The 17,605-nt window shown below is 46.1% G+C and overlaps 1 protein-coding gene across 1 annotated transcript; it reads right to left on the reverse strand.

Moving 5' to 3' along the window:
* Window positions 1–1,099: 1,099 nt before the first annotated feature.
* LOC142583586 (uncharacterized) lies at window positions 1,100–16,273 on the reverse strand. Its single transcript, XM_075694076.1, has 3 exons — window positions 15,774–16,273; window positions 5,402–5,678; window positions 1,100–1,644 (listed from the first exon to the last, which is right to left on the reverse strand). Exons 1-3 carry the CDS (start codon window positions 16,271–16,273, stop codon window positions 1,288–1,290), a joined length of 1,134 nt encoding a protein of 377 aa, XP_075550191.1. The 3' UTR covers window positions 1,100–1,287.
* Between the last annotated feature and the right edge of the window lie 1,332 nt (window positions 16,274–17,605).

A 17,605-nucleotide genomic window follows, 5' to 3' on the forward strand; every position in this document is an offset into this window, starting at 1 on the left:
TTCCAGGACCACTGCCAGAAACGGCTGTTGTCGCCTTAAATTCATGTGAGCCTGCGCACTGATGCGGCACGTCTGTTTGGCATAGGAAAGGGTAAGAATAACTTTATTAAAATGCCAGGAACCCACAGTTTAACGCTCTATTTTGCATGTTTCCCTATATTCCGGGCACACGGCAAGACTGTACTGCGTTCATAAGTTGGAAAGTCGTGCAACCTTCAATACTCAGAAGAGCACGTCTAGTTTGTGCATGACAAAATGCATGGCGCATTAATAGCGCCAAACGAGACGTCAAGGGAGCACTTATCCCAGTGATGCGCGCATCCCCGTAAGGACTATAACGGCTTGGGTCACGCCTGCTCATGCTTGCAGTTTCAGCACCTAACGATCATCTCACACTGCTAATGTTTACTCATATATTCAACCAACGCTGCACTTTCATAGTAATTTACATCATCCACAGTGAGCCACTACTACAGTTCTTTTTTTTTCTTTCTTCCTTTATCTCCTATTTTTTCTTTCCTCTGCAAGCGGGTAGGCGTGATGTTCCTTTTCGGAGACCCACCTGCTAGCCCGCTTGTCTGTCTCTTTGTGATGTTTGTATATATGTTCGAATTAAGAAGAAGAAGTAGAAGAAGAAGAAGAAGAAGAAGAAGAAGAAGAACAACAACAACAACAACAACAACAACAATAATAATAATAATATTGACAACTCCTACTGAAATTCAAACGTGGATTTCAAAAGCAGCGAAACTGCTAAATGTGAGTGACAATTCGGACGTGGGTTGTGACAAACATCTGTTCGCTGGGAGCGAGTGAAGCGGGAACAGTTTGGTTTTTTTCCTTGCGCCCTTGTGCGGTCCCTCGGACGATGACGGTTTTGCCTGTGCACTGAAAGAAGCCTTGAACCCGTCAGAATTTATGTTAAATTATGGGCAAGCACAGGTTGATTTTCAGCGCTATGCCCTTCAAATCAGAATAATGCATGCATAAAAATACAACTATGAAACTTTTTTTGCGGTACGCAGCCGAAAACAGGAAATGTTGCCGAGTTCAAGGGACGATGTTACAAGCAGTGCACCAGCGGCAACAATGTCGGCATTACTGCGGCACGCCATGTGACCGCCAGTTTGTTACGCCAGGAAGGCTTTCGTTTCTTAAATATACGACTTCGTTTATTCTCAAACTGCGTCAAAGACGTGACCTCATTTATGTAAACTTAGCCATTCATGGATGACTTCGTTTCACACTTCTTTGTGAACAGTCATCGAAATGTTGTCGGGATGCTTTTCACCACTCGTTCCACACAGAATTCCCGCCGTAATTGGCCTGAGCCTGCGAACACGGCAGCGCTTCCTCCGGAATGCGGCACTCGAACTGTTCCTGGTCGAACACGGTGGCATCGTCGCAGCGGAACGAGTGTTTCTCGAACACTCGCTGTCCTTCGGGCCCGGCCTTCACCGTGCACACATGGAAGTACTCGCAGCAGAGTTCCTCGTCGGCGTAGTAGCCGAACTGACGGCCCTCGCAGCTGAAGTTCGAAGCGGGAGCTTCGAGTACGCGCTGGCCGTTGGACGCGGTAACGGCGTGCTTCGCCATGGTGTGCCTCACTCCGAGTCCAGCCATGACAACTTCAGAGGAGAGCAGCTGCTCGTATTTTTTACACCACAGCATTGCACGGCAGAAGAGGGAAGAAAAGAGAACGAAAACTTTAGTAACAGGCTCAGATACACAAAGATATTGTAGCTCATATAATACTAAACCGTCCGCAACTTGAAGCCCCGCCTGGAGTTTTCGGGTGTAGGTGGCAGAGGTGCAAGGCGGCACTTGTTTACTCGTATGCGCTTCAGAATCCTCCAACTCCAAAAACCTACACACACATGCAGCTGAATAAATATCTGAAGACACCTAAGCGCTTATGAGTTGTGAATGCGAACGCATTAATGTCCAATTGAACGCCGCTGAGCGGCCCTTTGAACTCCTCGCGGGAAAGCGAGCGTCTCGAGACGCTTGACGCGCTTTCATTTGTCCCTCGAGGCGAAGTTAGGAGGCAGGCAAAAGCTTGCACGCAGGAGGAAGGCGCCGACATACGGGCGCCGATAACGCAGGCTTCAGAGAGCGAGAGTCACACGTAGCGTCGCGGCGATGCCCTCTCCCCTCGCGCGACACCTGGCGCGCTTGTGCCCCATTTCGCCCGATCTGCTCCGTCGAGGCGTGCTCGTGCCGCGGCGTCGCAGCCAATGGGCACCGGCTTTTTCGCTCAGAGAGCCATTTGACGCTTTCGCATCAACACGTCCAACCTAGAAACCCGCTCAATAAAACGTGAATTTGCTCGCACAACCAGGAGATCGTTGTATCACGCTCCACGGCACCTTAACTGCCGTTAACAAGCAAGCGTTTGTCTTATCTGTTCGATGCGACATCAGTACGTGCGGGATCGAGCACTCTCGATAGCCTGGTCGTCGGCGATGAGCGGTGGTGTCAGTGCCTGAAGGCAGCAGATCCGCATGCGTTCATTAACCAGCACTATGCGGGTATTGTAAACCCCGTCTTATACATAGCAGGCAACGCACAGGAGCCACGCAACTACTGGGGTCACAGAAGTCTCCCGCAGCGCCTTTCTTAGTGCAGTTGTGTTTATGTGTCGCCTTCTATCGAACAACTACTTCACATATTGCAACTGCAACTTGTGGACGTGTTGCCCAGCTCTGTGCTTCTAGTACGCGACGTACTACATTTTGGTAGCGAGCGCGAGTGTGATGTTCCGTAGCCACTGGTCGAAGAAACGTGATACTCTTCTACTTCGGTGTTATATAGCCTTAGATCTCGGATTCCTTTTGTGCAATAAATGCGTCATATTTTAATTAATATCTCTCCAAATTCATGTATCTTCTTTTTGCATATCTTGCCCATATATTCCTTTCATGATATGACACACTATTTATCGGTCATAAATGCAAGCCGTTAGAGGAGTCTCTGTAGCCTTCGTAATGACGCCTGCTAGGTGTAAAACGGAGTACAGCGGTTCGAGACTGTGGGCACAACACATGGCGCACCGAGGCGAGAGGGCGCGGTTTATTCGTGAGAATGGTCGCAGCTGGGTGAGTTGTGTAAGTGATGGGAGCGAGGACCGACCTGCAAACAGAGGTCGAGTGCGAAGGCGGCAGGGCACGCGAGAGCACCTGGCGCGTTTGGCGGCGACGAGGAAAGCACGGAGAAGTTACACGCCAATTACGAGCAGGAAATTCGGAATCGAGGACGCTGAAGCTAGCGCATAAAACCGATGCGGAGAAGACTTTCATAGACGATATCCAGGGGCGGCTTGCACGAACATTTAATACCGAAAATAATAACAATTTAAAACGCATTCTTGTGCGCACTAGGCGTTGTCTATGGAACGTTTATGAACGCGTTCTTAACTTTCTTATTTTCATTATCAAATGTTCGCGTAAACCGATCCAGGATTTTCCTGTGACATCCGAGCGCTCTTTACATCGCATAGGGCACGAAGGCCATCATTGGAAGTGCCCTGCGCTGCAATCGAACGCTCTTGCGGCGAAAGTGTGATCACGTGACAGTGCTTTGCAGCAGCGAAAGCGCGTGCAGTTATTTTAACACGCGATTTAGAAGCTTTATATTATTTTGATTGTTCATGAAGGTTGATCATTATCGCTGAATAGTACTGACCCTTGTAATACAACGAAAGAAAGCTGGTCGGGGCCTTCTAAAGGCCGTTTACTACGCTCATCGCAGAATGTATTCAGCCACGGTCAGTATTCTTGTTTTGACAGGATTGTTCGTTTAGAATGTAGCGATGAGACGTGATCTGTGCAAAATTAATCCGATCAGAAAATGTTTCGACAACCTCAATGGATTACAGATCACTTTTCGGGACGCGGATGCGTTACAGTTTGTGAAAGGGCTCGCCCTTGTGAGCATATATATATATGACTCGTTCTTCGAACTTCAAACATCGGCAGCGCAAAAAAAGATGGCCTTGACTCCTATATAGTGCAAGCCAGATAACACATGTAATTTTACCATACAAAACAAAAATATGACCCCTCCCCACTTCACTTCGCATTTTACGCACGTTTTTCTTTTTCTTTTTTTGTGTACCGGCATATTCTACCCTAAAAAAAAAACTTCATCTGTGCTTTCTTGCACAGGTGCGTATCTCCACGAGACACGACAACGCGGCACGATGCAGGCTAATAAAGGCGCGCCCTCCTCCCGAAGGCTCTGCATCGTACAGGCGATAAGAATTAAGCCGCTAGAGTATTTAGTAGCCAACTATACTGCTGGTAAGTTAAGTGATGAAGACAGGCGAAGCATCAAGATAAGCAGATAAGGGTGAAGCCGCATTTTATGGACGCTCACGGCCAACGACTAGCCAAATTTATCCGGTGCTGAGCGGAAACAAACCCGCATTACCTTTGTAGTAAAACCTTATTAGATCAAACAAGCTACATGTGACTGCTTGCCGCCTCCCCGTTTCAAAGGGGATTCCAATGAAAATAATCATCCTTCTTGCCTCAAGATTTGATTCTCGCTAGCGGCCGCCTCTTTCCGATAGGCGTAGAATGCGATAACACTCCGGCGCTTAGACTTAGGTGCACAATCAAGAGCACCAGATAGTTGAAAGAAATCGGGAGCCCCAACTCTACAGTGTACCTCACTGTGTAGTTTGAGGACGCTAAACCCAACATATTTTTTATCTGCTGACACTGTACATGTAGACACTTGAGTACGACTGCTTTCTGCTTGATAGCTGTGGCATTCTCTCGTGGATCTTTGTAAGCTGATCAGCTCGCGAAGTTGTTTTTCTTTTTTTCTTCAAGAATGGAGAAGCTTCGAAAAATGGTTTGCCACTCGTTAACGATGTTTTGCTAACGTTGCTTTACTGTTTTCTATCCTCTTGGGCTTTTTTCGTCGTTGTTTCTTTGGGACACAACCTTCGAATGGAATGTGAAACCATAATCTAACTGAAACCAAACCAAGCCTTAACTCTAGCAGTACAATTCTGGGATTAATTTTTGTCAAATATGGCGGCGCCCAGAGGAGCACTGTGAAGAACGTCTCATTGAAAGCGTGAGCACGCCGCGCGAGTTTAGCGGTACAAAACCGCAGTCTGGCAACATGAGGCTTACTTTCGTGGGAGGAAATTACGTTTGTTGCTGTTTTCCGTGATTCCGACAATCAAATGCAAAAAACAGCTTCACATTTTTATGTGGGGCGCAGTAGACGAAACGAGACGCATGAGTCGCCTTTCATTCAAATTCTCACACAAATCCCCCCGGCATTCTTTCCTGCCGCACTCCTTCCATCACTAGGTGAACGAAGCAAGCATGAAGAGAGCTAAAAGAATGCACCAGGCTCCGAATGTTGATGTATTAAGTTTCACCTTGTTCCCCACGGGACTCTGATAGACGGAGTACTCCGGCATGTAGGGCAGGTGGAGATCGCCTCGAGGAGAAAGGTTGAGGACCGGTGACGGCTCGCCCCTCGCCTGCAGGCTATCGAAGTCGGGGACATTGTAGTACTTTTCCGACTGTTCACAAGGCGTCGCCAAGTCGGGATAGAGACAAGACTTCGTTGGTTGGTCGTATACGGTTGGTATCGGGCAGGACATCCTCACGGCGGTCGCTATGCCAGTGATGCGGGTGCACACGTAGTACGACCTGCATAATATTACCGGTATACGAGATCAAGTTGAAGGCGCCACTTAATAACTGTTAATACGTGTCTTAGAGAGGATGAAGTAAGTCTGAAAAATTATACACTAGAGAAAAAGGAAGTGTTTATTCTTGCGTCACATTGCACGCGCCACCGGACGTAAGGAGTTGTGAAACAACAACTGACTAACATTTACAAATATCTGAAATCGACGGTCAAATTACGATGATTTACTTTTGAAAATATTATCACGAACAGTTGCTTGCAATTGCGCAAGGTTTAATCACTTAGTAGAAATCTGCCAAATCATGCCAGTTCTGAGATGTCTGTCCGAAAAATTATGGGCAAAGAAAGTCTGGGAATGAGACCTGCTAAAGTAGGTTCGCAGGATAGTTGGTTGGGATTCATAACACGGTGCAGCGCGACTAATCAAGCACTGAGAAGAAAATAACACACGTACTAGTGCTGTGTGTGTACTTGCTTCTCTTTTCTTGCCTAGTCATGCTATACAGTGTTGTCATGAAAGTCTAGGAGTAAATCCTAGACTTAGACTTGTTCGAAAGTATAGAAGGCTGTCCTAGACAGACTCCTAGGTTATGACTCCTAGATTGGCTTTGCCATAAGCTATTTTACAGCAGCACTAAGTGAACACAACTAAAGGATTGAATAGCAAAGAGATCGAATTTGAAGAGGCCCGACTTTGCAAGTCATTTCGTAAGTCATTACACTGAAATATTAAGTTGCCTTATCACTGCAGAGCAAAGGGCCCATATACATGCAGAGCATATGGTTCTGCACACAACTCTACAGAGCAAATCCGGATATATTTCTAGAGACGGATGAGCTTTTGTTCAGTTTTGCATGGAGCGCGCAGCACGTAGTCTAGACCGACTCAAAGAAGCCGCACGAACCTATTCGCACTTACAATCCAACGTCCGAGCTTCGCACGTGGCCTTAACAGTCGGGATCGGGCATGTCTCCACCGCGTTTGAATTAATTTTCTCGAATATAAATACTTCCCGTTTCAGATTAGATAGACAAGATCAGTACTGTCCTCTGTGTGCAACCTGCTAGAAGACAGCCCACGTAAGTTGCCCTTGAGGGATAAGTACATTAAAAATAACAGCCACCACGTCCGTACTGATTTATCAAAGACTATCTTTCCTTGAGTTACGACACGTACTTGGTCCATGGACAAACGCTGACTATGCGTCGCGCGCAACGAAGTCACATTTAAGGTTCCTTGGAGAGACTGGTCTCAATGAAATGGCTTGGTTTGTTGAGGGTTATGGTGTTTTGTGAATGTTGCGTGTCTGTGTCGTGCACTGTGCCGATCGTTTTATTTCATTTATTATACGAATCTGGAGTAGCATGCTATAGGCATGCCTCCAGGCAATCCTCTCCGGGATTTCTTAAAGAGCCCCTTCCAAACCCTTCCATCTAAGAGGCTGGCACTTCTATACAAATTTTCCGTGAATTTAGTTATCACTGCTCAATTCTTAATTTTCGTACATGCTAACGGCTGAAAGTAAGCAGTTGTGAAGTTATAGTAGTATCGCCAGCACATGTCTGTAACTGGCATATGACGTCACGGACCTTTATTTCACAACTACCAACAACTATCTCAAAAGCGGATAAACTGGAGATGAAAGGACAGCTTTTCACCTTGGTGGTATATTTCTCCAGCCCGACGGCCCCTCGAAACATTAATGAAAGCCACGTCACGAATTGTATAATTCTGTTGGAAAGGGTACGTAACATGCAGTTAAATTCGAAACTTCGCGAGTTCCTAGTTCAAACGATGTAATCAATCTTATCAGCCATCCTCGTGTACATGGTCGGCATCGTTCGAGAGAAAAAGTAGAGGCCGACGACACTATAAATTCACGAATGGTTGCGCCGCGCATGCATGTTCGGCAGCGCTCGTAGTCAAGAGGTCTCGAACCCAGCACTACATGCCATTAGGCGACACTGGCGCAATGCGCAGGTGGCCGCTCGACCGCTTTAATATAGAAAACTGTGATTGGCATATTTCTGAATTTTTGTTATTGCACTCCGTGAAATATAATTATCAAATGGTGGGGTTGCGAGCAGTGCTGTCTCACCACAGGTGCAGAACTTTGTTTCAATTACTGGTTGTACTGGAGACTGCTTACACACCGAAGTTTAGGGACAGTCGCTGTCTGTCACTCAGAAATATTATGCATAAAGAAAAGAGGCATGCTGCTGATCATACACGTCTGATTTTTCACAACGCATGCGCGTAGTTTTGCTGTTCACGCCAGCGGTCACCGCAACATGCAGTTGAATGTTTCGTTGGTTCACCGTGCTACTCAGGATTTTGTCAACGAATACGCACCCTATGCGGACTGCAGCCGGAAAATTATTATGGTAACATGCGATTGTTATTAATTAACAGACTAAAGAAAATGCATTTGACCACAAGAAACAGACATAAAGGAGAAAGACAATGGCTAACTATTTATTCGAGAACAAAAGAAAAGAAATTCAGAGTGACGCGAAGTTTAAATGCCAGCGATTAGATCGTTTTTGTTTACTAACTGTTGAATAAGTCGCCGCAGCCGATATATTGCATATCAACCCAGTGCCAAGGTACTTCTATACTTTCTGACGCTACCAAAGCATCGTTAGTGCACGTTTAGGCTTCGTCAGCGCCTGACCCGTTAATATCTAATTTCTTGGGTTGCGTGCTTTTTTGCTGGCCCCTATTAATCTAATAGCAGGCCTCAAGAAGCGCAGCAGTGTATTCAGCATTTACGATGAATCTTCAAGCATGAAATGCTTTTAGCTCCCGTTGTCGGCAACCGTCCAGTGACCTTGAGCCAAAAGCCAGAGCCGCTATCCGGGCACTCAAACGAGAGCATCCGGGCAAGTTGTGAGAACAAACCGAGATTATTCGGGCAACCAGTCAAAACTTAAGAACATACAGTATCTGGCCCACAATCCTTTGTACAGGACCGCATTACATACGCTATTCACTGCCCAAACAAGTTACACGAAATATTGCTTCCGCGTTCTTCCTAATGTTTGTTCACAATATCACTCACTCTGTAAAATCTAGTACGCTGAAGTTTTATATGTCATTTTCAATAGCACGTTCAAAAGGCAAATAGAGGGCACCATACACTTCATGGTCATGTGTTGCCGCTGAGACAGGGTTGCTTGTGCTCTTTTAAACGCCAGCGGTCCGTGAGTTCCGCAGCGCGGGTTTTGCGTCGCCTCGACAGATGGCGCCACGCTGCGTGGCGCCTTCTTCAAGCGCTTCTCTTTTTCTAGCCAAGGAGTGCGCTGTGTCTCCTTGGCGTATTTCGCTGCTTGTTGCGCCGCCTTCAGCCGGTTTACTTGTAGCTGGGCAGCGTCCATATGTACCAGTGCATAGTATGGCGTGGCGTGGTGTAGTGGGCTGTAGCATTGCGAACATGCACTGCACCCATTTTAAGATAGTGGCTAGTATCATCTCCCGCCAGTCTGCTTTACCTGTTGCTATTTCATGCTTTCAGCTAATCTCGATTACGGGTGAGCCGGCAATTTTTTACTCCCAGGTGCTTTACAGTCGGCTATGAAGAAATCCTAAATGCGGATGATGAGGATGTTGATGACGATGATGACTAATGTAATGTTTTCCGGCGCAAGAGCCAAGTGCGACCAAATAGCGCCAGGCCACTGTTAATGAGCTCGAAGTAGAGAGATGAATTACGAGCAATGGATGTGACGGGGCTGTAAAGTGGCCTTAAGGACGGTCGCTGTAGAGTGCGTAAAACTTATGTGTAATAAAATTATGGCAATGACTAATTGAGTGTGCTATGGACAGGAAAGATACATTTTGAAAAAATGACGATATGCCAAAATGTGTCAGAGGCGAATTTTTTTCGAAATGCACTACTGCCTCAACAGAGCCCTTGAAACGCAAGGATCTGGAGGCGTGTGCTATACAAAACTATCACAGCGACATTCTCTGGAAAGAGGATGCGCTATGAAATAATTGGGTTAGTAACATGCGAGACGACATCGTTAAAGAAACCTACAACAGCTTTGGTATTAAAAAACGGTTGTTCCCTAAGAAACATAGCGGGATGGGGAGCGTCCTCCACCAGGGCGTGGAGGACGGTCAGCCTTTCACCCCATCTACCACAGGTGGGAGGCTCGTTACCAGTCAATAGAAAATTGTGAGTACAATATGTGTGTCCCATTTCGAGACCACAGAGTAGGACATCACTTCGTCGTGTTTTCGTAGCAGAGGGTGAAAAACTTAACTTCAGTTTAATCCCGCGAAGCTTATTGTTCGTTTCAGCATCCCACAAGCGTTGACAACGACTTCGCAGTTTGTGTCGTAGAAAAGGCTTCGGATCTGTGGCAGGGTCAGCAGCGGAACGATTAATACCTTGTGGGGCTATTGATTTGACGATTTCATCGGCAAGCACATTACCCTTGATTCCTCTATGGCCTGAAACCCAGCACTTATTACATGTCTATAAGATAAATCAATGTTACACAAGAGTGAGCAAAGCGCAATAAGAACAGGATTTTTATGCTTCTGTAAAGACACTAACGTTTTTTCAAGGCTTAACGAATCTGAATATTTCTTTCTGTAGTTTTAATTTCTTTGTATGCTTCACCGCAGACATTACCGCATAGGCTCCTGCAGTGAAGATACTTGTTAGGGGATTTACCATGTCAGATTTAAAGTAATATGGATGATCAGCGGCGTAAGATAGTCAGCATGTGACTGACGGGTCGGTGTAGAGTTCAGAGCAAAAGTACTTTGATTGATGTTCACGGAAATTCATTGGAATTTCGAGCTCGGGAGCGTACTTTGTGACATCTACAAAGGATACATGACATTATGTAATATGCCACTCCCAAAGCGGTAACAGCCTAGCTAAAGGTATTACGCGGCATTCAAAAAGTGGGGTATCCATTTTTTCCCTAAGTTCTCTCACACGCACCTAGAAAGGCCGTCTCATAGCAGCCCGTATAGCATTGGAAAGTGCAAGTAGCCTTATTTGAGCGTAGCTGTGGAGGCGTTTAATCATGCAATATATGATTCTGCCAGGTCCAGATGCAGAGCTCCGACATGCAGTCAAGGAGACTCGCAACTCTGCGTTAAAGGGGAGGTTATAGGATTCGTTCTTTCTGCATTTGCGGTCGATGGCCTCGCATTCTGCTGTTCTTGCGTGCTTTAGGAATGCCTCAAAACAATTATTGGAACTGGAAACGCGCTCCAAGTATTCACCAAGAGCGTCAGCTTAGTCTTTCAAGCTGCTCTCTTCCTCGTTCACTAGTGGCAACGGAGGAGTTTTTGCCCTTTAGCCTACTTAACCTGTCCCATACTTTTGCCTCTTGTGTACACGAATTTATACCAGAGAGAAACCTCTCCCAGCTTGCCTTCTTTGCCTGTCATCGCATCCTTCTTCTCTGAGATTTGACACGTTTAAATTCTATTAGATAGTCGGCCGTAGCACATTGACATAGTTTGCCTCAAGCTTTATTTTGTCTCCTTCGTGCCTGTCTGCAATCGTAGCTCCACCATGAGATCCGTCTTTTGAATGAAGTACCACTTCTTTGAGGAATCAACTTCTCAGAGGCGTCAATGATAAAAGTGGTAAATTGTGATGCGGCATGATCTATATACTGAAATTATAAAATCACGTGATAACTAGATGGATTCCTTAAAACATTCCCAGTCGGTTTATTTCAGTTTCCAGCGAGGGATATGAGGAGCGGAGTCATGTCGGGTTACTAATTTCTCAGAAGTTATCACTTCCGAAATTATTTTTAATTACGTGCCATTCCAAATCAGGTAAGATAGAAATGAGCCAATCGACAGATCTATTGACGAGTGTGAATTATAATGAAGATTTTAATTTGTTGGTTCCTTTTTATTGAAGAGGCGCGCACAGGAGTTTACAAGGAAGTTTTCAATGGGTCGACCTTTCGCGTCGCACCGTGAGTTTCCACCACATCGTGTTGTGAGCGTTAAAATTTCCCACGAGTATGCAAGGCTCAGGAAGCTGATCAATGAGGCTATAAAAGGGTTTTGTTTTATCGAGATTGTTGTTCGGGGTTATGTAAATGGAACGTAGTGACGAATTTTTCAAAAAGAATGGCCCGAACTTACATTGCCTCAACAAACATCTTAAGGGCGATGTGTCGACAAGCTGCAGACTTGTCGGCAATTATTGATACACCGTCGGAGGCGTTAGCCTCGTCACTGTATTTTCGGAAGACGGTGTAATTACGACGAAAGTTAGTGTTTGTAGGTTTCAGATGTGTCTCTTACGCAAACTACAAATTTGAATTATGCTTGTATAGTTGTCTAACATCGTCGAGGTTATGAATCAGTCCTCTAACATTCCGCTGTACTAAGTTATACTGGTATTTATAAACTTCTCTTGAGCATCGACAATACCAAAGGTGCCGGACCAGAAGTCATACCAAAAATGTTTTGGAAACGTTATACTGTATGGGGCGCTCGTTATCTAACCATAATTTTTCTTAAATCGTTAGAGACATGTACTGTGCCGGCCACTTGGAAAATCACCAATGTAATTCCTGTGTTTAAATTGGGTAATACGCAAATCATGTCTAGCTACAGTTCATTTCATGAACGTGTACCTGTTTCAAACTCTCGGAGCAGATAATTCATAAACATATCATTCAGCACTTCACTGATAATAACATGTCACAGAATCAGCATGGTTTACGCTCTGGTTTTTCTACAACTACTCAACTCATTGAATTCAATCACAACATTTCTGCGGCTCTGAATAATCGAGGTCAAATTGACGCCATATGCATACATTATAGCAAAGCATGTGATACGGTGTGCCACAGAAAATTTATTAGGCTCAGCAAAATTATTAATGATGACAAAATACTCGGCTGAATATCTGATTGGCTACGTTAACAAGGTCTCACTTCGTTACTTTTAATCACGCACACTCATCGTCGGCCTCATTCACTTCTGTGGTACCGCAGGGCTGGGTCCTTGAGCCCCTGTTGTTCAATATTTACAATATTGTTGTTACACAAGTCATTAAGGACACACCAGTGAAAGTGCGATTGTGCGCTGACGACTACGAGATGTATACCAGTGCTACTAATACACGTGATCAAGAGGTTCTTAAGGTATTTTCAAACTTTTGTGGTTGGAACACCAGCATATGAGTATTAATTACCAAAAAATGTACAATTGCCCTCTAATAATAAAAAGCAGCCGCTAAGGTTTAGTTACAGTTACAATGGGCTCTGCCTAAGCACGGTGAATACCTTCAAATATCTTGCACTTATATTCACTCAAAATCTAAAGTGGCACCTTCACATTCAAACAACTTGCGCTAGGGCACTTAAGCAACTAGGATACTTAAAACGAACCCTCAAGCACTCTACCAAGGACTGCAAATTAACCGCTTATAAATCCATCGTCAGACCATTACTAGAGTACGCCTCAGTGGTACAGTCACCCTACACTGCACTTGACATAAAAAAGCTCGAGGCCACACAGAAGGAAGAAATACGGTTCATTTTCCGCCGATATGACCGCAATATTTCTCCCTCATCTCACGCATGCGCATTATCGCTAGAACCCCTGGCTCACCGACGCACGCTTGAGCGTAACACTTCGCTGCATAAGAGTGTACATGGCCACAGTTGCATTCAAGTAGCGATTTCTTTCAGTCACCCCACCGGGAGTGCCCCCCGCCGATCCTACCTACTTAACATTGTTCCATTCCAGCCATTTGTAAATTGTTTTAAGTATTTTCCCCAAGCGTTGTCTACATTTGCAACAACATAGATAGTTCTTTGCGGGAAAAACCAAATGAACAGTTTGTGAAAGAATTGCTTAACCACATTTTGTAATACGTTTCAAATGCATTGTATGTTGTTTCCTCTATTGCCTGATGTGCCCACTCCTGCTATGTCTCGTGTATCGAGACAGCAGTATCTGTAAATAAATTTTTAAAAAACTTTGTCTCCATAACGAGAAAACTGTTTGTGCTGTGCGTTTGAGAGACGAAGATTAGCTCCCGGGCCCTTTCCATGCGCCATGACGCGAGGTTGGTCTTTTTTTGGAGCGAGCGCGAGAATCTCGCGGCTCCTTAGGCGCTGACTGCGTCGTGTGGCTAGTTGTGACCATCGCCTCTTGCGAGGCGCTGGACACGCGCTCTTGCGAGCGCTGTGTTTGACGTGAAGGCCTCGACACTTGGGACGAGACCATTGAGGCCACAAGCGCGGAGGCCGATGACCCCTTCTGCTGGGGTGGTGGAGCAACGCTAGCTGCAGCCGCCAAGGGGGCGGACGGCGTCATCGCCGGCTCACTGCGTGCGGGCCGGACAGCCGCCAGGGGCCGTTGTGGCGCCGCCTCCTGACGCACCACTTCGGCAGAGCTGTTCATTTGCAGGTACGACACCCGCCTGCGAGCCTGCCTGAATGATATTTTCTGAGACTTTGATTAGGACTATTTCTTTTTCTTTCTTCCAAGACGGGCACAAATCCGAGTATGCGGCATGCTCGCCATAACAGTTGGAGATGTGTGGAGTGTGGATCATTTTCGCAAGTTTAAGAATCATGGTGACCGGCACTACATTTAGCACATGTTTGTCGGCCTCGACCGTTCTTGGAACTGTGGCCGAAACGCTGGCATTTGAGGCATCGCAGAGGATTTTGGAACATACGGTATGACCCATAGCTTTACATAGCCTGTCTCGATTGTCTCGGGCAGGATGCTTGAGCCAAAATTAAGTACTAGATGCTTGGTTTTTATCTCCTTGCTGTCCCGCCTTAGCATAATTCGCTTAACATTTATTAAATTTTGCTCGCGCCAGCCTTCCAACAGTTCAGCTCCTGCCAGCTCCATTAGACCATCATCGGAGACAACACCATGGCTGGTGTTCATAGTTCGGTGTGGGGATATTGTCACTGGGATTTCCCCGAATGACACTTGGTTAGGAAGGTTTTTGTATTGTTTCGCATCGGGAAGTTCCAAAAGGAGATCTGCACTAGCCATTTTCGATACCTTGTAGCTTGCACCAAGAGCTTCGGTGAGACATATTGACAAGAGGAAAAGAGAAACAATTCTCATCGTCCTTTCAGGTTTGTCAGAATGAATTACATGGAATTGGGGGAAGTTTTGCAATCTGTTGCCGAAAACACTGAAAAACATCTTTGCTGCGACATCTTTTCTGAGGGCGATGAGAGAGTCGAGGAAACGACGGAGAAGCCATAAAAGTAACTAATATCGGTAGCTATGCCAGCCGCAGAACACCCAGCCCAACTAGAGGACGCTACGAAACCCGAAAGCAACGAAGGCACCAACTGTAGATAGCTACTATGCCCTACCTTGTATGCTCAAGGTTGAATAAACTACATCAGGTCAACCCTTTAGAAGATTGGAAGTAAAACGAAGTAAAGAGAAGACAGGAGAGATGGAAAGCGAGAGAGAAAGACGAAGGCTGGAGGGAGAGAGAGACAGGAAAAGGCAACTACCGCTTCCCGCAGGGTGGGTCAGTCCGGGGGAGCCACCTACGTGAAGCCGAGGCGAAAGGGAGCGTGTTGCCTCCGCCGAGGGGCCTTAAACCTCTGCATTTTTTAACCTGCACATAAATATAAGTACACGAGCGCCGTATTCCGCCGTCTTCGGAATGCCGACAGGAATTGGATGCGCTACCTCCCGACCAGAAGTGCACAAAGTGACTCGGAATATTGACTGAATAACTGAAGGTTAACTGAATACGTCGTCGAAAGACGAGGTGCTTTGAAGGTTCCATGTTTTATTAATTATCGCAGATAAACCAGCGCTAGTAATGATGCCTACGTTGTAGTGAACGCCGCAGTTAAGGTCCGCGGAGTACATCTTGAACAGGCGCGATTCTTCAAGCGCGCAACGAGCCGGCTGAACGAGGTTGTCTTTGAATGTCCCACGCGTACTCTTTCCAGAACAGAAGCAGGACCTTATAGCTATACTGAGCCACTGCTTTCTATGCCATGAATACGAAGCTAGGGATATGTTCTTAAATCTACGCAGTACACTTGGTGCATAACAAACCATATACGAGAGGTTGAAATCGGTCGGCTCGTACCTGCATCCTGAACGTATGTCAGCGTACGTTCCCGTCGGAATCAGCTGGCAGCTGAAGCCTCCTTCGGTTGCACGCGACGCCAACACGGCTTCCCTCAGGGTGAACGCTTCGTTGATGCTGTAGTGGAATTCGGCGTCTTCACAGGCCTCTGGGCTGGATGCGTTGGGTTGCAAGCAGGAGAAGTGCAGCTGGTCGAACACCTTGTCTCCGGGGCAGTAGTAGCTGAAACTACGCGTCACTGTATCGCCGTTAATCACCTGCGGGTTGCAGATGTGGAAGACACGGCAGCGGTGCGCGGGGTCGGCGTAGAAGCCGTACGGTAGGCCCACGCACGAGAAGGGCGTCTCGACGCGAGCCTCGATGGCGTTCTCGGCGCAGGCGCCGCCGATTTTGTTGCCCAGCGGGAAGGCGACGAAAAGAGCCAGCGCGAACCACGCCGCCGTGGAAGGAAAAGCACGGTGCACACGGTAGGCATAGCCGCAGGCGCGAGAGCCAGCCATGTATCGTCCTCGCGAGCATAGAGAGAAAACAAGTCATGTTGATTGCCTGGCTCTTCGATCTCTTTTCGTCGTCTCGTGTGTTTCGACGCCGAATGCGCAGGCGCAGGTCATTTGTTTGCTTTGTGTGCGAAAGAGCAAGCATGAAGAGGAAAGGGTCACATAAAGATTACTAGAATGAAATTTGGCGCTACATATCGTTCGATCATCGCGGGAAGTATTAGTACCGGCAATGCCACTGTGTGTCCTTCCACAAAGTCCGTTAACATAGGTCGCGAAGGTGATGCCGAAATGCCGTCTATGAGCTATTGCCATTGTGAATAACATCAATTTCGTACGTGTGATTACAACGCGACAACATGCTTCGACGGTTCAAACAGAAGTTTGTGTAAATGTCACATATTTGCGTCACAAATGAGAATATTTCTAAAACAACATAGAAAGTTAATAGAACAATAAAGTTGTGAAGTCCCGCAACATATTCTTCTATGACCGAACAACAAAACACTCGGAACTGCGTCTACTATCTGTCGTTCGCTTTCTTTTTTTAACGGCGATGCGTTCTGAAATGGTATTATCCTATTTAAAATCAACAGTACGTTGTTGCGAGAAGTCTATTATGTGTTCCATAAAAATAATATGTTCTGCAGTTTTTTCTTGTTTTTTGTGAAGGCTCGCTATAAGACATTGCAGGTTTGCAATGTTTTATATGCGCGCTGTAAGGCGCGTGTTGCTTGCAAACTTTTTTAAAAATCTCTTTACATGGACGGTGATTAGTTTCATTGGCCCTGCTTCCTCCCGGTTCTCCACCACTGGTGTCAGAAGTTGTATTTTGACTCAGTGGCCTATAAATCATATGCAATGACGTCATCGTACTGCAATTTTCGGGTAGTTACATCTCGATAAGTTGCATAATCAAGAAACGTGACAGCACGACAGGCGCCTTTTGCGCCGAGGGACAAATTGATAACAGTGATTATGCGGTGAAAAACGGCCACCGTCAAAAAGCGAAATAATGTACGCGTGATAATACATTGCACTGACGTCATCGTAGCCGCCATGTTCGTTGTTCGTGTACTAGCACCTTGAGCTTTCTTCATGACGTCACGTAAGATATCCACTGAAGAGGCATGTACAGGTACTCAGATACTATTTCTGAAAGCACGCAATCATGCGACTAGTGAAAGGAATGCAGTATTCCTTCGGGAGCGCGTCACCGCATACATTTTACTAAACGTCAAGTTAAGGTTCGATGGTTTGCTTATCAATTGTATTTCATATGACGTTCTAAAGATAATGGAATGAAGGGTGGTAGTGGTAAATAACTTAAATTTA

Source organism: Dermacentor variabilis, chromosome 5 (genome assembly GCF_050947875.1).
Source record: "Dermacentor variabilis isolate Ectoservices chromosome 5, ASM5094787v1, whole genome shotgun sequence".
NCBI classification, from domain to species: domain Eukaryota; kingdom Metazoa; phylum Arthropoda; class Arachnida; order Ixodida; family Ixodidae; genus Dermacentor; species Dermacentor variabilis.

Bases quoted from the DNA above. Each gene is read 5' to 3' on its own strand.
- LOC142583586 (XM_075694076.1), bottom strand. From the start codon at position 16,273: ATGGCTGGCTCTCGCGCCTGCGGCTATGCCTACCGTGTGCACCGTGCT. The intron at 5,679-15,773 runs GTACGAGCCGAC...AATATTATGCAG, and splicing joins GACATACGTTCAGGATGCAG to GTCGTACTACGTGTGCACCC. The intron at 1,645-5,401 runs GTGAAACTTAAT...AAATACGAGCAG, and splicing joins AGAGTCCCGTGGGGAACAAG to CTGCTCTCCTCTGAAGTTGT.